Below are 22,149 nucleotides of genomic sequence, written 5' to 3'. Positions count from 1 at the left end.
TTTCGGGCATCCATTTGTTCACATCTCCCATCTCAGGGACAGTATAATTGGCTGCAGAGCATGGCTGCCTCCTACTCAGCCCCAAACTCAGCAGAGCATGCTGACTACACTAGCATCGCAACTATCGCCCTTTGCCCTTAGATTGATCTGGGTTATGCTGCCAAATTAAGAGCCGCCAATCAACAGCCGTTAGGAACTACATCACGAAGGCCCAAACTCTCTCCCATAGGATTGCTGAAGACAGGGAAAAATGTTATCCCATCAGTCAAGGGTGGGTTTGAGCCAAGGTCCCCAAGGGGAAAGTCTGGTGAGACGCATACAAATGAACTAGGAGCAGGAATAGGAGTAGGCCATTCAGCCCTTCAAGAGTGTTCCACCTTTCAATAAGATCATAGCTGATCTGACTGTAACCTACCCCCAATAACCTTTTACCCCCTTGCTAATCAAGAACCTATCTAGCTCTGTCTTAAAAATATTCAAAGACCCTGCTTCCACTGCCTTTTGAGGAAGAGTTCCAAGGACTCATGACCCTCAGAGATAAAATTTCTCTTCATCTCTGTCTTAAATGAGTGACCCCTTATTTTTAAACCTTGTCCCCTAGTTCTAGATTCTGCCACAAGAGAAAACATCCTCTCCACACCCACCCTGTCAAGATCCCTCAGGAACTTAAAGGTTTGATCAAGTCACCTCTTGCTCTTCTAAATTCCAGTGGATACAAGCCTAACCTGTCCAACCGTTCTTCATAATACAACCCACCCATTCCTGGTATTGGTCTAGTAAACCTTCTCTGAACTGCTTCCAATGCATTGACACATTTCCTTAAATAAGGAGACCAGTACTGTACACAGTACTCCAGATGTAGTGTCACTAGTGCCCTGTACAACTGAAGCATAACTTCCCTACTTTTGTAGTCAATTCCCGTCAAAATAAATGATAACATCCCGTTAGCTTTCCTAATTTCTTGCTGTATCTGCATATTAGCCTTTTGTGATTCATGCACTAGGACACCCAGATCCCTCTGAATCTCAGAGCTCTGCAATCTCTCACCATTTAGATAATAAGCTTCTTCTTTATTCTTTCTGCCAAAATGAAAAATTTCACATTTTCCCACATTACACTCCATTTGTCCATTCACTTAACCTATGTCACATTATAGCTTCCTTATGTCCTATTCACAACTTACTTTCCTACCTAGCTTTGTGTCATCAGCAAATTTAGCCACCATCCCTTCAACCAAGTCATTTACATAAATTGTAAAAAGTTGAGGCCCCAGCACTGATCCCTGTGGCACACCACTCGTTACACCCCACCAATCAAAAAAAGACCCATTTATGGCTACTCTGCTTCTGGTTAGCTAGCCAATCTTCTATCCATGCTAATATATTACCCCCTAAACTATGAGCTTTTATTTTCCACAATAACCTTTGATGTGGCACCTTATCAAATGCCTTCTGGAAATCCAAGTGCTGTACACCCACTGGTTCCCTTTTATCCACAGCACATGTGACTCCTTCAAAGAGCTCTAGTAAACTGGAATTGGAGTTTACATCACTATTCCGCCTAGATCTCTGTAAAAGCACTTATATTGCTAAACACGAAATGTCAGCTGTGATTCAGTGGGTAGCACTCTCTCCTCTAAATCTCAAAGTTCCAGGTTCAAGTCCCACTCCAGGACTTGAATACAAAAATTGAGGCTGACACTCCAGTGCAGCACTGTGAAAGTGCTGCATTGTGCTGTCTAATGGATGAGACAGTAAACAGGCGGATATAAAAGAGCCTATGCCACTATTTTGAAGAACAGCACGAGAGTTATCCCTGCTGTCCTGGCCAATATTTATCCCTTAATCAACACCGCAAATACAAATCACCTGACCATTACAACATTGTTGTTTTTGGGAGCTTTCTATGCACAAATTGGTTGCAGCATTTCCTATATTATAACAGTGACAACACTTCCAAAAGTATTTTATTGGCCGTAAAGCACTGGTTGTGAAAAGCATTATATAAATGCAAGTCTTTCTTTTCAGGACTGCTTTAAGCAGTGGATCTGTAATTTTGCCTTGGGGTCTTGGCAGTTTGGAATGCAACACATTCGCATTGCAGGAACAATCCGATGGCTGTCGGAACTGGTAAAGTGACTGAAGATCAACAGCTTAATCTGTCACCTCGTCACAGGCTGGCCGCTCCCTGCCTAATGGTTTGGGAAGGTTTATATAAGCCAGAAAGCCCAACTCCCGGCATGGGAGCACCATCACCATAGGGATTGTAGCAACTCATGGCAGCCACTCCCTCACCACCCACATTTCTCAGGGCAAGTAGCAATGGACAATAGATATGTGAACACCACCCAGAAGGACAAGGGGAGCAGGTGCATGGGAACATGGTCACTTGCAAATCACTCGCCATTCCAAGTTGGAGATATATCACTGTTCCTTCATCGTCGCTGGATCCAAATCATGGAACTTCGTACACAAGGGCATTACGGGAGGGCCTTCATTATATGGGAATGAAGTGGTTCAAGAAGGCGGCTCACCACCGCCTTCTTGAGGAAAACTAGGGGATGTAATGAATGCTGGCCTCGCCAGTGACACCTACATGCTGAGGATGAACTTTTTCAAAAAAAAAAGGCGATCCACAATGCATGGGTCAGAAGAGCAGCTACCTCCACTTTCAATGATTATACTTACATTTCCCCTCAGAGGCACTACTATCTTACAAATGCCAATGATCCTAATGGAAAGTCTCAGACTCTCCAGACAGTGGTGCTGTCTCACTTATTTTTCAACTCAGCCCAGTGACATAAACAGCAAAGAACGCACAAACAAGGAGTAGGCCATTCAGCCCCTCGAGCCTGCTCCCCCATTTAATAAGATCATGGCTGATCTGAAAGTAACCTGAAATCTGCAATCCACCTACCGCTGATAACTTATCAGCCCCTTGCTTACCAAGGATCTATCCACCTCTGCCACAAAAATATTCAAAGACTCTGCTCCCACCACCTTTTGAGGAAGAGAGTTCCAAAGACTCTCGACCCTGTGAAAAATTTCTCATCTCTGTTTTAAACGGGCGATCCCTTACTTCTAAACAGTGACCCCTCGTTCTAGATTCTTCTACAAGAGGAAACATCCTCTCCACATCCACCCTGTCAAGACCCCTCAGGATCTTACATGGGCAGGGTTCTTAGGTCGGTCTGTGGGCGCGATCGGTGGGCCTGGGAGAGGCCGGGAAATGGACTGCCGCCTGCGATTGGCCCCCGGCCGCGATTTCACGCTGGTTGGCCAATTAACGGGCAGCCAGCGTGAGGCGCACATGGAAATGCTCAGCGCTGCCGGGGTGGGGGCAGGAGGAGGGCGGGCGCTGACGTCAGTGCGGAGGGGTGGGGGGGGAGGTGGGGGGGGTGGTAGCGCTGAATGAAAGCTCCCCGAAGGCAGAGAGCTGCCTCAGGGAGCAGGAGACTTGAACACAAATAAATAAAGTTTTTAAAATCTGGAAAAAAAAATGGCCACGCATCATGAACGTATACGTGTTGAAAATTCTGTTGGTGCATTTTAAAAAAAATTTAATAACGCAAACCTCACCTGGCCCTTGGATGAGGTTTCATCAAAAATGCAAAGTCCGCCTGGCAGATTTGCCCATCTGCCAACCATAAGTTTGGACGGACCACGAAAAATTGGGGACAATTGGTACTTTAACTGTCTTTTTTTTAAAATTCATTCACAGGATATGGGCTTCGCTGGCTGGGCCAGCATTTATTGCCCATCCCTAGTTGCCCTTGAGAAGGTGGCGGTGAGCTGCCTTCTTGAACCGCTGCAGTCCGTGTGGTGTAAGCACACCCACAGCGCTGTTAGGGAGGGAGTTCCAGGATTTTGACCCAGTGGCAGTGAAGGAACGCCGATGTATTTCCAAGTCAGGGTGGTGTGTAGCTTGGAGGGGAACTTCCAGGTGGTGATGCTTTTGTTTCTGGTGGTGATGTTCCCATCTTAATAGTTGGCGGGCGAGCTTCTGATGCTCGCGCGTAACCACCAGCGGAAATAGCGCTCGAGTGCGGGATGACATCAGGATGCTCGCCTGATGTCATCTCACGTGATTTTGCGTCCAATTGGGTCGGGCGTGCGCCGGCACGCCTTCTCAACCTTGCCCCTCGCCTGAGGTGTGGTGGAGCCTCAGGTTAAACTCACCACCAGTCGTCTCTCTCGCTCTAATGAGAGAGCAGCCTATGATCCTCTGGGACTACGCTGACTTTCACTTTGAGGGATGTGGTGGTATAGTGGTATTGTCACTGGACTAGTATTCCAGAGACCCAAGGGTAATGCTTTGGGGACCCTAGTTTGAATCCCACCATGGTGAAATTTGAATCCAATAAAAATTTGGAATTAAAAGTCTGATGATGACCATGAAACCATTACCGATTGTTGTCAAAATCCATCTGGTTCACTAATGCCCTTTAGGGAAGGGAAGTCCGCTGTCCTTACCTGGTCTGGCATTCATGTGACTCCAGACCCACAGCAATGTGGTTGACTCTTTTAAAAGAAAATGCCCCCTGAGTAAGGGCAATTAGGGATGGGCAATAAAAGATGGCCTAGCCAGCAATGGTCCACATCCCATAAACGAATAATTTAATAAAAACAGTTTTTCAGTCAAACACTCGTTTGCTTTCTCCCTGGCTTCTTCAATAATGCAGACAAATGCTGATTGAGGATGGTGATGTGGATGAAGAGAATTTCCTCGACACCCATAGTTGGATTGATTCTCCCTCTTAATCCCTTAATTGCTCTGCACGTTCATTTCTCTTGTGAACCTTTCCTCATCTTTGTATGTGTTGCTATGGGAATGGTCACTGGCAAGGGAGCTGGGTGGAGGGGGTGGGTTCAAGAAAAGAAGGCCAAAAAGCACCAAGAAGTTGATTTGGTCTGTAAGGTGGATGCTTGCTCCATATTGAGCTCCTCATCCCTCTCTCTTTCGTGAAGAAACAACCCAATATGTTAACCAACAGGCCCCACCATTCGGAAATCTAAGCCACTCGCAAGAAAAGCAAGACAAAGAGAAACTCAGCACAGCATGTTGACGCACGGGGACAAAGACGACAAGGCAGCTGTGCGAAACTCTTGCACAATTTGAGAAGAGGACGAAAAGGAGCCTGCTCCCACACAGGCCGAGAAAAGGACAGATTGCATTTTATGTCTTTTTTTTTAAAAAGGAAAGAAAAATAGGTATTTGGGAAAAGCCAGAAGAGCAAGACGCAACCCCAATCTGGATTAGAGGAAGTTCAAGGATTAGCTGACACTGGGCAAAAAAGAGTGGTGTTAATTTAACAGGCACACTGAAGCCAGCTTGTGTGTCACCTGAAGTAGCTCCAGCGATCATCAGCCAGATCCTCTGCCGACGGAACTCGATCACCAACTCTGAGGGCGGTATGGCACAAGAACGGAATGTCAGAATTACCTAGGCACAACTCTGCAAACACCTACCTGGCAGCCCCTGGCAACCAGCTTACAGCAGCTGCAGCCACAACCTGTTTAATAAACAATAAACTCTTAAAGAGGGAGCTTGACCATCCACCTGGCCTAACTGCCACTAGACTTGAATGTAGGAGGGTTGATCTGCAAGTTCGCTGATGACACGAAAATTGGTGAGGTGGTAGATAGTGAGGAGGATAGCCTTAGATTACAGGAGGAAATAGACGGGTTGGTCAGATGGGCTGATCAGTGGCAAATGGAATTTAATCTGGATAAGTGTGAGGTGATGCACTTGGGCAGGACAAACAAGGCATGGGAATATGTGATGAAGGGTAGGACCCTGGGAAGTACTGAGGATCAGAGGGACCTTGGTGTGCATGTCCACCGGTCCCTTAAGGTAGCAGGATAGGTAGATAAGGTGGTTAAGAAGGCATATGGGATACTTGCCTTTATTAGCCAAGGCATAGAATATAAGAGCAGGGAAGCTATGCTGGAACTGTATAAAATTCTGGCTAGACCACAGCTAGAGTATTGCATGCAGTTCTGGAATCCACATTATAAGAAGGATGTGATTGCACTAGAGAGAGTGCAGAGGAGATTTACCAGGATGTTGCCTGGGATGGAGTGTTTTAGTTATGAGGTGAGATTGGATAGACTGGGGTTATTTGCCCTGAAGCAGAGGAGATTGAGGGGGACATGATTGAGGTGTATAAAATTATGAGGTGCATAGATAGGGTAGACAGGAAGGAACTTGTCCCCTTGGTGGAGGTATCAATAACCAGGGGGCATGGATTTAAGGTAAGGGGCAGGAGGTTTAGAGGGGATGTGAGGGAGAATTTTTTCACCCAGAGGGTGGTGGGAATCTGGAACTCGCTGCCTGAAAAGGTGGTAGAGGCAGAAACCCTCATAACATTTGAGAAGTATTTGGATGTGTACTTGCGATGCCATGGCATACAAGGCTATGGGCCTAGTGCTGGAAAATGAGATGAGAACAGTTAGGCACTTGTTTAACTGGCGCAGACTCGATGGGCCGAAGGGCCTTTTTCTGTGCTCTAGACCTCTATGACTCTATGATGTTCACTTCCCATGAAAGAATAAAACAAAAATCCATCTTAATGAAAAAAAAGGATAAAGGTTGCAATTGTTTTGAGCTTTTGTCCATTTCTGCTGTTTCTTCTTTCCCTTTGCCCCTTCATTTTACAGTTAAAAAATGATTTTTTTTAAACCTCGTCCCCCCTCACCCCACGCAACTGCCAATGCTCCTCTAGGGGGGAGGGGGGTGTCTGGGAAGTACACAGTTGAAGTTACGTTATTTTATCGTTGAATCACAGAATCAAAGGAGGCCATTCAACCCATTGTGCCTATGCTAACTTTCTGAAAGAGCTACTAACTCATCTCACACCTCTGTTTTACCCACAAACCTGCAGCACTTTCCTGTCTAAGTGTTTAGAATTCTACATAAGAAATATGAAGATGATTTTTTTATTGCTCAAATTGAGAAATGTTAGTGCTGGATATTAGAATATCTTGGGTTCTCAGCATCAGCGTCAAACACCGACCCCCCCAGGGAGTTACAGAGTTGCCCTGAACCTGTCGATCTGTAGGAAGTTAGAGGGGCAGTTCTGTGCTGTGGACCCATGCTGCCAGGAGCCTGGATTGGGACTGGGAAATCTCTTTCTCAAAAAGGAGACTTCAAACGGCCCACAGAACGGGGAAACGTCCAGCGGTCACCCTGGTCAGCTTTAGTCCCAAAGGTGGAAGGTTGGAGTGTGAACTCGAAGGGTCATCCATCCCGTGATGCAAGAGCAAACGTGAAGTGTGATTGCGCTGGACTCAATGGTCAATCAATCCCACTTCCAAAACAAACTGCCCGTGGTCAAAATGCTGGCTTTTGAGTGCAATAAAATAATGATAAGACGTAAAATGTAACCCCCATCAGACCAACTATCTTTATACACAATGAATGGGTAAATCGCTTTCCACTCCTGCACACCATCAGGGCTGGTAACACTGCCTCGGCAGGTAACTGCTTCCGTGCCGAGTTTCCTGGAGTTCCAGGACCATGGGCCTCACCACATCTGGATTTCACCAGGTCAGGGACAACTGCCGTGCAAACCCGCTAAAGCCGAACAGATCAGGCCCAAATGCTTCCGCGCCTCCGGGTACCAAGGCCCTGAGCTCTGGAACTTCCGCCATAAAGCTCTGCGCCTCCCTTTCCTCCACCTCGCTCTCTTCCACGAAGGCATTTCAGAAAACCAAGCTTTTAGTTACCTGTCCTAATATCCCGGACGGCTTGGTGTCAAATTTTATTTGTTAACCCTCCTACGAGGCGCCTCTGGATGCTAAAGGCACTATATAGTCGCAAATTGTCGTTGTGGAATCGGACCCTTGGCTCAAACGGGGTGAATTCAGAACACAGGAAAGTGGACTGTTTGCAGAACCACTTACATAAGAAATAGGAACAGGAGTAGGTCATTCAGCCCCCTCAAGCCTGCTCCGCCATTCAATATCATGGCTGATCTGCTTACGTTTTGAATTCCACATTCCTATCTACCCCCCGTTAATCTTTGATTCCGTTGCCTAACAAGAATCTATCTACCTCTGCCTTAAACATATTCAATAAACCTGCCTCCACTGCCTTCTGAGGCTGTGAGTTCCAAAGTCGCACAACACTCAGAAAAAATTTATCATCATCCCTATTCTGAAAGGGCGATCCCTCATTTTAAAACAGTGCCCCCCTTAGTTCTGGACTCACCCACAAGAGGAAACATCCTTTCCACGTCCACCCTGTCAAGACCATTCAGGACCTTGTATACTTCAATCAAATCACTCCTCACTCTTCTAAACTCCAGCGGAAACGAGCCCAGTCTGTCCAACCTTTCCTCATAAGACAACCCACTCATTCCAGGTATCAATCTAGTAAACACCCTCTGAACCGCCTCCAATGCACTTACATCCTTCCTTAAATAAGGAGACCAAAATTGCATACAATATTCGAGATGTGGTCTCACCAATGCCCTGTATAACTGACTTTTAGGTTCAACTCCTCTCGCAGTAAAGGATAGCATTCCATTAGCCTTCTTGATTACTTGCTGTACCTGCATACTAACTTATTGCGACTCACGTACTAGAACACCTAGATCCCTCCACACCTCAGATTTCTGCAGTCGTTCTCCATTTAAGCAATACTCTGCTTTTTTATTCTTCCAAAGGGCTTCACATGTACACTGGGTGTAACTTTGCCCTGAAGATCAGGAATATGATGATGGGCTGGCTGCAAAACTGAATTATGAGGTTGTTGATCTCATCTTTGGCAGTGGAATGACTGTTCCATGAATGAAATAATTCAGCTTTGCAGACAGCCCATCATCATATTCCTGACCTTCAGGGTAAAGTTACATCCAGTGTACATGTGCTGGGAAGTCTGTGCCGATCGCCAGGCAAGTTTGGTGTACAATTAGCAGCTGAAAATTGACCCAGTTTTACTTCTTTACTCAAGGGTCAGTTAGCAAACTCTCTTGTCGAAGAGTCAAATGCAGGGCAAAAGGCTCCTGGTGCAAATAATAATACCTCTGAAAGCTGACAGGGCCAGAGTGAAGTTGTAGGGGGAGGGGGGGAGGGGGTAGAAAATGGCAAGTCAAGTAATGAAGTGGTAAGGAGACAACCAAATTGGATGTAGTTTGTAGGTAGGAGGACCAAAGAAGGAAAACGAAGAGGTCAAAATCAGAGCAACAGAAGTTACATTTCAATAAACCAGTTTACTTTACTAAATATTTCTGAAGGCAGTTCAACAAAAAAAAAAGAAAAAATTGCCACTTGCACCCAGACTGGGATCAAGAGCTCGGCGGAAGCTGAATTTGTGATCTGCAACCTATAAAACAGGGACTGTCATCTCAATGTTAAAGTGATACGGCAGCCCAATGCTGATTTTGTGTGAAAACATCTTCACTGAAGTGGAACAACCCAACTGGACAGATGAATTGTCGTTTCTGACAGAATAGTTTGAGCTCCTACCACCCTCTGCTGTTCAGTCAAGGAACAGCATCCAACGATTTCTCTGGCGAGAATAAACCGTGACGCCACACGGCAGCAGGAATCTTTTGCACTTAGGATTCATCGCGGGACGAGCTTTTTCTTTCGTTATGAAAGGTCGTGTCACGACCTGGAATGAGCACCCCCCCGAAAAGGGCGCTGGATGCAGATTCAATGGTAACTTTCAAAGTGGAATTGGATCGCTACTTAAAAAAAAGGAAAACTCTCTACAGGGCCGCGGGGAAAGGGCAGGGGAATGGGGCTAATTGGACAGCTCTCTCAGAGAGCCGGCACAGGCACAATGGGCCAAATGGCTTATTTCTGGGCTTTAAGATTCTTAAGCTGCTGAGTCTTAGCAGGACATTCAGGGGAGTGACGATGTGGTGTTTGCTTCATGTAGAGGAGAAACTGAAAAAAAGAAACCCACTTCAGTGGCACTGACAGACCTAGCAAGGTGACCTCCTGGCTGAGGGGACTGTTTGTAATGCAAAGTGCAGCACAGCACACCGAAATAAAAATAAAACAGGCACAAACCACCCATGGCGGCCACTTAGAATGGAGATAGGTGCGGACCTGATCCGTAACCATGACAACGTCGGCGTGGTGCCCCCACCGAAAACCCAGACGGTGAAAAAGACAATTAGCAGGGTGGTGGTGAACATCATTTGCCTGGCGTAGGTAGCGGTGTCTCGGATGGCAAGAGCGAAGGCCATGGCTCCTCTCAAACCTGCGGGAAGAACAAGGATCAGTCGTGCATTGAAAGGCATTCAGCGTTCGATTGGTGAGTCATGGTCAGGCTCATCATTAACTTTGGCGAACGGAGGGTAAATTGAGAAACTGCTCCACTGTCAGCTGTGGCTCAGTGGGTACCACTCTGACCTCCGAGTCAGAGGGTTGTGAGTTCAAGTCCCACTCCCACTCCAGAGAGTCGACCATATATACGGGGACGGTAGCATGGTGGTAACGTTACTGGGCTAGTAATCCATAGCCCGGACCAATGCTCCAGAGACCCGAGATCAAATCCCACCACGGATTTGCGGAGGAACTGAAATTCAATTCATTAATCAAAATGCTATTCTCATCAATACCTTACCCAGTCTAGCCGATATGGGACTCTGTACCTGCAATCATCATCATGTGTTGGAAGTTCCAGCCAATCTTGTGCTTTCTGGCCAAGTTCAGGAAAAAAGACAATGGGTAAATGTTGGCAGCTCGCCCCAGCAAGATAGCTACCTGATCAGCGAGGCTGTTAAGGAGCTTGCACAAAACAATGGTGGAAATCACATTGCAGTGAGGCACCTAAATCATCTAGGATTTACTTTTTGAAACAGGTCATTCAGCCCAATAGGTCTATGCCTGTCTCAACGGCCTGCATCTCAACCAATCAGCAGACAAGGTTGAGAGAAAATTTGATTGAGATGTTCAAAATCATGAGGGGTCTAAACAGAGTAGCTAGGGAGAAAATGTTCCCATTGGTGGAGGTGTTGTGAATCACGTGACACTAATTTAAGGTGATTGGCAAAAGAACCAATGGCGACTTGCGGAAAAAACCTTTTTCATCATTTGGTGGGTAAAGAACTTGAGTATTGCTGAAAAAGAGAGAGACTATTTTGTCAAAGCTTTTCGTCTTGCGCTCATCAGGACAGTTTGCAAGGAGCTAACAATGTCAGGGGAAACAACATATTTATCCTGTATGTGAAGAGATTGCTGATTAGTTAGCGAGTGAACTCTGATTAGTAGAGGCGTCGCCATGGAGAATGCGCCAGTCAGTCTGTCAGTCACAATCAACTGGTGCATTCTCCATGGCAATGCCTCTACCAACCAATCAGCACTCCCTTCTCATACAGTATGAATATGTTGATTTCTTGCGAATTGTCCTGATGAGCGCAAGATAAAAAGCTTCGACAAGAAAAGTCTTTTTTTTCAGCAAGAAACCTTTTTTCTTGCGCAGTGAGTGTTTCGGATCTGAGAGACCGTGGTGAAGGCAAATTCAATCGTGGCTTTCAAAAGGGAATTGGATGAGCACCTGAAGAGAAAAATATTGCAGGCCTATGGGGAAAGGGCCAGGGAGTGGGACTAGCAGAGTTGCTCCTGCAGGGAGCTGGCATGGACATGACTCACTGAATGAATGATTACAGCACAGGAGGAGGCCAAAATCAAAAGATGTCCTTCTATCCCTTTCTCCCCTCGTATACATTCCAAGGTCCAGGACTACATGTTGAGAGGTGCACTAAAGTTTGGGACAGCCGCTGCAAAGGTGCAACGAGGAAAGGTTGCTGTCTAAGACCTTTCAGCCATGGTGCACCGAGGGATAGGGAATTGTATAGACCCCTCGGGCTGGAAGACTCACATTGGATGCATGCGGTGAACACTACATATATCACAATTGTACTGAAGCACCTCAGAGTGCAACATGATCTATGCTGATAACTTGAATAACATTGCACTGTCTGACTGTCTGTTATGACCATGCTGAAACATCTGTAATGTTCACTGATTGTATTGAAGCACCTGATCCATGTGGAAAACTTGAATCTGATTGCACTTTTTGTGATGGTGATTTGGAAATGTTTTGTAATGTTCTTTCAGATATTTTATGAATAAAGTATATTTTTCAAAAAAAAATGTCAACCTGGTGAAGCTATAATACAGGACTACTCATATGCCAAACAGCATAAGCAACAAATGATGGACAGAGCTAAACGATCCCACTACCAATGGATCAGATCTAAACTCTGCAGTCCTGCCACATCCAGCCGTGATTGGTGGTGGACAAGTAAACATCTCACTGAAGGAGGAGGCTCCACAAGTATCCCCATCCTCAATGGTGGGGGAGCCCAGCATGTCAGTGCAAAAGATAAGGCTGAAGCATTTGTTACAATTTTCAGCCAGAAGTGCCGAATGGATGATCCATCTTGGACTCCCCCAGAGGTCCCCAGCATCACAGATGCCAATTTGAATCAGCCCATGTGATATCAACAAACAGCTGAATCCACTGGATAGTGCAAAGGCTGTGGGCCCTGACGATATTTTGGCAATAGTACCGAAGACTTGTGCTCCAGAGTTTGCCACACCCCTAGCCAAGCTGTTCCAGTACAGCTACAACACTGGCATCTACCTGGCTATGTGGGAAATTGCCCGGCTATGTCCTACACGCAATAAGCAGGACAAATCCAAGCCGGCCAATTATCGCCCCATCAGTCTACTCTTGATCATCTGTTAAGTGATGGAAGGGGTCATCAACAGTGGCACTTGCTCAGTAATAATCTGCTCACTGACGCCCAGTTTGAATTTCGTCAGGGCCACTCAGCTCCTGACCTCATTACAGCCTTGGTTCAAACATGGACAAAAGAGCTGAATTCCCGATGTGAGGTGAGAGTGACTGCCCTTGACATCAAGGCTGCATTTGATAAAGTGTGGCATCAAGGAGCCCTCGCAAAACTGGAGTCAATGGGAGTTAGGGGGAAAACTCTCCACTGGTTGGAGTCATACTTAGCACAAAGGAAGATGGTTGTGGTTGTTGGAGGTCAGTCATCTCAGCTCCAGGACATCACTGCAGGAGTTCCTGAGGGTAGTGTCCTCGGCCCAACCATCTTTCGCTGCTTCATCAATGACCTTCTTTCCATCTTAAAGTCAGAAGTGGGTATGTTCCCTGATGATTGCACAATGTTCAGCACCATTCGTGACTCCTCAGACGTTGAAGCAGTCCATGTCCAAATGCAGCAAGACCTGGACAATATCCAGGCTTGGGCTGACAGGTGGCAAGTAACATTTGCACCACACAAGTGCCAGGCAATGACCATCTCCAACAAGAGAGAATCTATCCATCACCCATTGACGTTCAATGGCACTACCATCACTGAATTCCCCACTATCAACATCCTAGGGGTTACCATTGACTAGACACTGAACTGGACTAGCTATTTAAATACTATGGTTACAAGAGCGTGCCAGATGCTAGGAATCCTGCGATGAGTAACTCACCTCCTGACTCCCCAAAGCCTGTCCACCATCTACAAGGCACAAGCAAGGAGTGTGATGGAATACTCCCTACTTGCCTGGATGAGTGCAGCTCCCATGACACTCAAGAAGCTCGACAGCATCCAGGACAAAGCAACCCGCTTGATTGGCACCACATCCACAAACACTCACTCCCTCCAACACCAATGCACAGTAGCAGCAGTGTGTACCATCTACAAGATGCACTGCAGGAATTCACCAAGGCTCCTTAGGCAGCACCTTCTAAACCCACAACCACCACAATCTAGAAGGACATGGGCAGCAGATAGTTGGGAACACCATTACCTGCAAGTTCCCCTCCAAGTCACTCACCATCCTGACTTGGAAATATATCACCGTTCCTTCACTGTCGCTGGGTCAAGGTCCTGGAACTCCCTCCCTAACAGCACTGTGGGTGTACCTACACCACATGGACTGCAGCGGTTCAAGAAGGCAGCTCACCACTATCTCCTCAAGGGCAATTAGGGATGGGCAATAAATGCTGGCCCAGCCAGTGAAGCCCATATCCCCATGAATGGATAAAAAAAAAATGAAATTCAGCTTTCCTGTTTAATTAATAGAGAGCAAATCTTAATTGGACTAAGATGATCCTCCTTTACTCCAAATTCCTGCCAATTTTGTAAAGGATACAAAGGCCCCCAGAATGAAGATGGGGTTGAAGATGTGATTCTGAAACGTGAATAGTGCCAAACCCATGTAGGAAAATATGAAGTTTTCGGCCAGGAAATTCAGAACTTCGAACAACTGCAAAAGAAGATAAGGCACGTTAATGTATGGTGCACGGTAACACATTTTGCTTTGTGAACTTAGAAAAAGCTTGCAAAAATGGCCTCAGATATTCATCTCACAACCCAGTATAAAAGCCGGCGGAGGAAAGGAAACAAATGGGCATTGCCTAGCCTGGAAGAAATTTAGTCTCCCCAGACTGACCACAGTGTAACACTGACAGAAATGTGGCAACAGCTGTTGCAGCTTGTCCTCACCTAGTGGACAATTATCCGGAGGGTTAGAAAGGATGTTGAAATCACGAAGTGCTTTTAATTGTATCTTAATTCAAACTTTTAATGTCTTTCATTTTAAGATCATTTCAATGATGCTGCTTCTGTACATGCACTTTAGGGACAGTGGCATAGTGGTGGTGTTACTGGATTAGTAATCCAGGGGCCTGCACTAATGCTCCAGAGACATGAGTTCAAATCCCATCACGGCAACTGGGGGAATTTCAAATCAATGTATTAATAAATCTGGAATAAAATGCTAGTCTCATTGATAATGGACACGAAACTACCGGGCTATCGTAAAAATCCATCCGGTTCACTAATGCACTTCAGGGAGGAAATCTGTCATCCGTACCCGGTCTGGTCTACATGTGACTCCGATCCCACAGCCCCGTGCTTGACTCTAACTGCTCTCTGAAAGGGCCTAGCAAGCCACGCAGTGGTACCAAACCACTACAGAAGCACAGTGGGTCTACCTACACCACATGGTTTGCAGCTGTCCATGAAGGCAGCTCGCCACCACCTTCCTAATGGCACCTAGGGATGAGCAATAAATGCTAGCCTCTCCTGCAATGCTCACATTCCAAAAACCAATATAAACGTAAAAGATAATAGGAAGACAGATTTTTTTTTTAAAAAACAGGTGATGAAGACTGCAAAATCTCTCTCTCTCTCTTCCCCGCCTCCTCTTTTCCTGCAAGTGTAGTTTTAGGATTTCCACAGCTGCATTTTAAATAGAAATTGTGAGGAGGAGGAGACATCCCTTAGGAAGCAGAGCCTAAAATGTCTTCTATCAGCTGCATGTAGGTTATCGTCTGAAACACATTGGTACTCCTCGCCATTCTGCGACACCTTTGCGAGGCTTTCAGTTATTCAGGTTCAGTTGTCTCCCGGTCAAGAAACCTCTAGATTTTAGAATTCTCATCTTCGTTTTCAAATCCCTCCCTGGCCTCGCCCCTCTCTTATCTCTGAAATCTCCTCCAACTTCAAACCTTCCGAGATATCTGCATTCCTCTGATTCTGGTCTCTTATGCATTCTCAATTATAATTCCTCCACCATTGGCAGCCGTGTCTTCAATTGCCTGGGTCCCCAAGCTCTGGAATACACTTCCCACACCTCTCCATCTCTCCACCTCGCTTTCCTTCTTGAAGACACTGATCCAAACCTCCTGCTTTGACCAAACTTTTGGTCAACTGACCCAATATCTCCTCATGTAGCTTGGTGTTGTATTTGTTGTATTGGTTTGTTTTATCCATTGTCCCCATGAAGCACTTTGGTATATTTTATTACATTAAAAGGCATGATCTAAATACAAGTTGTTGTTGTATTGCGAAGTTATTTTAGAAGCTCAGGTTGGAGAAGAATCACTTTTGTTAACTGCCAAAGATAGAGTGATACTCGAGCAACGGGCCAGCAGTGAACTCAGGGGCAGGATATTTAAGCTAGTTGCGTGGGCGCCCAAGCATAAAATGACGCGCGATGATGTCGGGCGTGTGTCCCGACATCATCGGCCACAGTCTCGTGATATTGGTTGGGAGGGCGTGAGCCAGAGCCTATTCAAATGCCTATTAAAGGCCATTAACAACCTAATTAAATTCAAATTTTGCTGCCCGTCCGACTTAACGTTCAGCGGGCAGGTGAAAAAGCCAGGCGGCCTTTTACATCTTTTAGGAAACCTTATCCACGAGTGGGATGAGGTTTCCTAAAGCAAATAAACATTAAATAAAAACTTTATTTTTGAATTAAAAACATGTGACAGAGTCATGTTTTATTAAAATTTTTTATTCTCTTCATTTTCAGGGAGACCGAAGCGCTCTTTCTCATGAACTGTGCTCTCTCCCTTCTCCCCCTGCTCACACAGGCAGCATTGAGCGCCGCAGCTCATGATCTATGCAGAGTGGGCCTTAATTGGCTCACCCACTTGAAATTGCGGTGCGGAGCCGATTGCCCCCACCGAGCACCCCAGCCAAGGGCAAAATCCTGCCCCAGGGTATACAGTTAGCAGACTGGACTGGACATTTGTAGTCGGAGGAGGTGGGGGTTGAGGAGAAAAATATGATCAGCAGCAAAAATCAACACCGAAGATCATCTATCTATAAATTCATCCCTGCCCCAAACCCATTTCTCTCCAGCTTTCTGTCCTACGTTCCTCTCTCTCAATTTTCTCATTGGGTTGCAGTTCCATGGATTTCATTTGTCACGCACAAGAGTCCACAGTTGACAAGCTGTCCAAATGCACAGACGTTACAGCCAATCGTTTCTCAGTTTCCACCTACACACACTTGCCATGGAGATCGCTGCACTCTGCCAATTCTGGCCTCTTGTGTATCCCCAATTTTAAATTGCTCTAGCTGTTAGTGGTCACACCTTCAGTTGCCTAGGCCTCCAAACTCTCACGTTCTCTCACTAAACGTCACCCTTCCTTCAAGAGGCTCTTTAAAAACTACCTCTTTGACCAAGCTTTTGGCCACCCATTCTAACATCTCCTTTTGAGGCTCCATGTCAAAATGTGTTAACGCTCCTGGATGTTTTTCTAGGTGAAAGGCGCCATATAAATGCAAATTGATGACAGCTGATAGCAAATATGGGTTGGAATTCTGCCTGACTGCTACCATCCTGCTGTGACCTTCCAATCCAGAACTGACTGGGGGATCAAAACATGATTTTTTCTAACTGAAAACCGATGACACACACACACAACACACTCACTCAGATTGAAGACTGACACCAGCGGGCTTCCATACCTGCTTTGTTCTGTCTCTTGACTCTGGTGACAGGTTGTTGTAGGTATAATGCGCCTGTGTGATTCCACAGAAGAGGACTGCAACCACACCTGTACATAAAAAAGCAAGGCTAGTTAGAATAGGAAGGCTAGTCGACCTACTTTTCATTTCAGACAAGTGGCAAGTGACATTTGTGCTATGCATATGCGGCGCAACGAGCATCTCCAAAAAGAGAGTCTAACCATCACGTCTTGATGTCCAACATTCAGTGGTATTACCACCACTGAATCCCTCATTACCAACATCCTGAGGTTAACATTGGCCAGAAGCTGAATTGGACCAGCCATATAAATACTGTGGCTACAAGAGCAAGTTGGAGGCTGGGAATTCTGCAGTGAGTAATTCACCTCGACTCCCCAAAATCTGTCCACCATCTACAAGGCACAAGTCATTCCTCACTTGCCTGGATGAGTATAGCTCCAACAAATCTCAAGAAGCTCAGTGCTATCCAGGACAAGGCAGCCCACTTGAATGGCATCTCATTCACCACCTTAAGCATTCACTCCATCCACTACAGGCAGCAGTGTGTCCCATTTATAAGATGCACTGCAGCAACTCACCAACCAAGGATCCTTCAACAGCACCATCCAAACCTGTGACCCCCAACACCTAAAAGGACAAGGGCAGCAGATGCATGGGATCACCACCACCTGCAAGTTCCCCTCCAAGTAACTCACCATCCTGACTTGGAAATATATTGCAGTTCCTTCACTGTCACTGAGTCAAAATCCTGGGACTCCCTCCCTATCAGCACTGTGGGTGTACCTACACTACATGGACTGCAGCGGTTCAAGAAGGCAGCTCACCACCACCTTCTCAAGGGCGATTAGGGATGGGCAATAAATGCTGGCCCAGCCAGTGAAGCCCACATCCCATAAAATAAAAAAATTTTCAGCATAACTCTGCAGCCAATGAGAAGCAAGCTTGAATCCAGGAAACATTGGAGCTAGAGAATCACTCAACGGAAGCTGCACTATACTAATGAGTGGCAGAGGGTTCCCGGCATAACATCAAAGAAATGGTGATGTAGAATTGGGAGGAGCATAAATCTCAAGCCCAAAGTCAGCTTAAAAAAAAATCATTAACCCGTCCCATTCTACTGCAGATAATATAAATGGAAGATTTGTTCTATCAATAAAAGTGAAACAGTAAGCAGGTTATAGATGAGCAGCGTCTGAAGTCAGACACAGCAATTGACACAAGTAATAAATCACCAGCTTCTCACTTTATTGGTTATCCAAACTCTTTGCTGGTTGTTAAACAGAATCACTCAGGATTGCAGAGAGCGAAGCAACCATCCCATTAAAGCATTTCACACCATCCATCAAGTCTCCTCGCCCTTGTAATCATGGCCCAATAAAGAAAACCTTTGTTTTCTCTCTTGTAAGGAAGAGAAGCCTACAATTTCCTCCACTGCTGCACTGCGGCAACATCTTGATCGAGTACCTACGCCGTGGGTCACTTCACTGCTGCCAGCTTACAAAGGAGCACTCGGGCCCTGAAGCAGTGCTATTTTTCTGTCAGACTGCATGTGAATTCCAACTAGACACAAAGCATCAGAGGCTGGTTGATCTAGGAAACTCATTCGCTTGCAGCAAAGTGTGGGGCTGCAAACACATAAGACACTTCTCATTTCCTCCACCACTTATTATTTTTTAAAAAAGATTAAAGTTGGTACAGTCTGTCGTGCAATCACCACCAACTTGATTGTGGTGAAGTGTTCATCAAGGTTCTGGCTTCTGTTACTACCTTCGTTTTGAAGTGTGTGTTCATTCAGGCTCCTCTGAACTGGTCTTTCGTGCCTGCGTTCTCAGGTTAGGTACCGCATGAGACACAGCAGAGTGCATCTTCCTCTGTTTAGCCCCAGTTTGAGGGTTTAACCTGAACTTACTGAATAGCAACCCCAGTTGCAGCAGCAGCATAACATTTTCTACACCTTCCATACCAGCCATCCCTGTGGCAGCTCCGAAGGAGACAGAGGGACAAGTTAGTGCCATGTTACAGGAATAGGAGTGGGCCATTCAGCCCCAATTCAGCGCCTGTCCTCTGACTCATGGTTAAGTGCTGATTCATACCTTAAGTCCACTTACCTGCTTTGGTTCTGTCACCTTCAATATCCTCACCTAACAAAAATCTATCAATCACAGTTTTGAAATTTTTGTTTGGTCACCCAGCCTCAACAACTTTCGGAGGAGAAGAATTTCCAATTTCCAATACCCTTTGTGCAAAGAAATGCTTCCTGACATCACCCCTGAACAGCCTCGCTTTAATTTTAAGGTTACGCTCCCTTGTCCTGGATTCCCCACCTGAGAAATTACCATAAATTGCAGCATATAACTCGACCGGGTGTATAAGACGACACCATTTTCTAGCCCCAAATGTCATGATTTTGCATATACTCAGCATGTAAGTCGATGCTCTTTTCAGCCACGGCATGTTATACATATATTAGTGTTCAGCCTCAGGCCCACAAATGCATGCTTTACTTACAGATAACTTATAACTGGACATGTGTGATCAAGCAGGCAATACGGGCTGTGTTGCAAAGATATGTGGGAGTTTAAGACGTGCCCGATCTTTGTGCGGATCCTGATGGACTTTTGAAACTGAACATAAGGGTCTCTTGGTCTGTCCATTTCAACATCAAACTACAAAGTAACATTTACTGAATGGGAAATCTACCCCCCCCCCACCCAATCATGGAGTCAACAATTAACTGGAATTCCAGTTTACCTTTGACACACCAACTGACACACACACTTATTGACAGCAATTTTACTGCCCCCCGCCAGCATATTTGCAGGTGGCTGGGGGTGGGGGGGAATCTGAAATAGAACAGGTGGCTAGCCCAATGCCTTCCCACCCACCCCATAGCTGTTCCCCATAATATTGTGGATGGGTAAAGTATCAGCCCACCCTCCCTTGGCCTATTGAGGCCTTTAATTTGCCAATTAATGGCCAGTTAAGGGCCTGTTTCCACTCCAATAATACTTGCATCTGGGAAAGGTGAAATGAAGGAGGCCAGCCCACTGCTTCACCAATTCAGGCTAAAACATGGGTGAAGGTAGGGAGGAGGTCCCTGTGCCCATCGGAAGCATTGCCTGCCCCTGCCCAAGACGGTACACCTCCCTTTTGCGCCTCCCATGTAGACTTCCAGAAGCTGACCGCACCGCACCCCCCCTCCCCTCCCCAATCCCCTTCCTAGGGTGCCTGATCTTTCCCTGGCCAAAAACCCCGGGCTCACCTCTCATCCAGCATCCACGTTCCTTCCCCTTGGGGACTGCTTGTAGTCCCTGCAGTGGCCACTATTGAGTTCTGGCGCTGCTGGGACTACTCAGCTGCCAGCCAATCAGATTGGTCGACAGCTTTCGAGGGTCAGAAGTCCCACTCTCAGTTTGTTAAGGCCGCCCCCCAGCGTATTATTGCCACGGGAAAGCCCTTCTTAAAGTCCGGTGGCTCAAAACCGACTTTTCTACTGGGGAGAGCAAGCGATATGCCCCTCCACAGAATTCACCCCATTGCATTCCCAATCAAAATCTTGACCACCACAGTATGGGTCAAGCCTGTAACATCCTTCCAAAGAAAATGCCTTAATCCTGTTCCAACCCTGTTCCAATATTCCAACTCACCAGTGAATCCACATGCTTCTGCCAGGAGGAAGGTGCTCCACGACATCAGGAAAAACAGTGCTGTCTCCAGGAGAGGGAAGCAGTGCAGCTTGGTGAATTTGGTGACGTGGGAAAGCAGTGGTTAAGGCAATAGCTGAAGATCAGAGAACAAACCTAACAGAATCCCATTCAATGAAACTGCCTTACTGGAGAAAGTACAGGTCTCGTTGTCGACTGGCAACTAGCTGATCTTAGTGATTGGAGAGACCAAATGCAGACTGGGTGGCCACTTTGTGGAACACCTTCAGTCTGTCCCAGAAACATGACCAAGACCTTCCTGTCGCTTGCCATTTCAACACCCCATCCTGCACCCCATGCCCACTTATCTGTCCTTGGCCTGCTGCATTGTTCCATTGAAGCCCAACGCAAACTGGAGGAACAGCACCTCATCTTCTGACTAGGCACTTTACAGCCTTCAGGACTGAATATTGAGTTCAACAACTTCAGATCATGAATTCTCTCCTCCATCCCCGCCCCTTTTTAATCCCCTTTTTTCAATATTAATTTTTATTTCTTAATTTTTATTTTTATCCACTTATTTTTACTTTTATTTATTTTCATTTTATTCATTGTTTTATCCTCACCTTTTATCCTATTTTCAATCTTTTTCCCACCACCATCCCCTCCCCCCACCCGACCCCCACAAGGGCCACCTGTCACTTGTTCATGTTGTTCTTTCCAGAGTGCTTACCCTTGTCCTGCTATTGTCACATTCTGCTTTCTTACCTCACTGCCACCATTAGCACCTCCTTTAGCCAGCACCACTATCATTAACACCCCTTTGTCCTTTTGTCCATGACATCTTTGTCAGTCTCTCCTTTGCCTCCACCTATCATTGGCCTTCTAACCAGCTTCACCTGCTCCACCCCTCCCCCCCCCCCCTTAAACAGTATAAATCTAATTACATTTTTACTTCTCTTTAGCTCTGAAGATGAGTCATAAGGACCCCAAACGTTAACTGTTTTTCTCTCCACAGATGCTATTAGACCTGCTGAGTTTTTCTGGCATTTTCTGTTTTTGTTTCAGATTTCCAGCATTCGCAGAATTTTGCTTTGATTTTAGTGACATTGCTCATGTGTCGTTTGGGATCCAGTGTCATTTTGATTGGCTGTATTGTGTTTTACAGGGTCTGTCCTTTTGCAATTGTTACATAAACAATCCCGAGGCAGGAAATAGTTCCAAAAAAGGCAT

At 46.0% G+C, this 22,149-nt stretch overlaps 1 protein-coding gene across 2 annotated transcripts in view; it reads right to left on the bottom strand.

Moving 5' to 3' along the window:
- Positions 1-22,149, bottom strand: part of slc9a7 (solute carrier family 9 member 7) — a 228,767-nt gene that overhangs the window by 41,259 nt on the left and 165,359 nt on the right. Inside the window, exons 8-13 of one of the 2 annotated variants that reach the window (XM_041198855.1) lie at positions 20,920-21,025; positions 17,252-17,340; positions 14,139-14,252; positions 10,610-10,721; positions 10,062-10,215; positions 5,343-5,402 (exon numbers count right to left, since the gene is read on the bottom strand). In XM_041198855.1, coding sequence (XP_041054789.1) covers positions 5,343-5,402; positions 10,062-10,215; positions 10,610-10,721; positions 14,139-14,252; positions 17,252-17,340; positions 20,920-21,025 — 635 coding nt within the window. The remainder of the gene's footprint in view (positions 1-5,342; positions 5,403-10,061; positions 10,216-10,609; positions 10,722-14,138; positions 14,253-17,251; positions 17,341-20,919; positions 21,026-22,149) is intronic. The other variant, XM_041198856.1, reaches the window with a different exon arrangement.

Source organism: Carcharodon carcharias, chromosome 11 (genome assembly GCF_017639515.1).
Source record: "Carcharodon carcharias isolate sCarCar2 chromosome 11, sCarCar2.pri, whole genome shotgun sequence".
Lineage (NCBI taxonomy): Eukaryota > Metazoa > Chordata > Chondrichthyes > Lamniformes > Lamnidae > Carcharodon > Carcharodon carcharias.
This window is presented reverse-complemented; position numbering and strand designations above follow the sequence as displayed.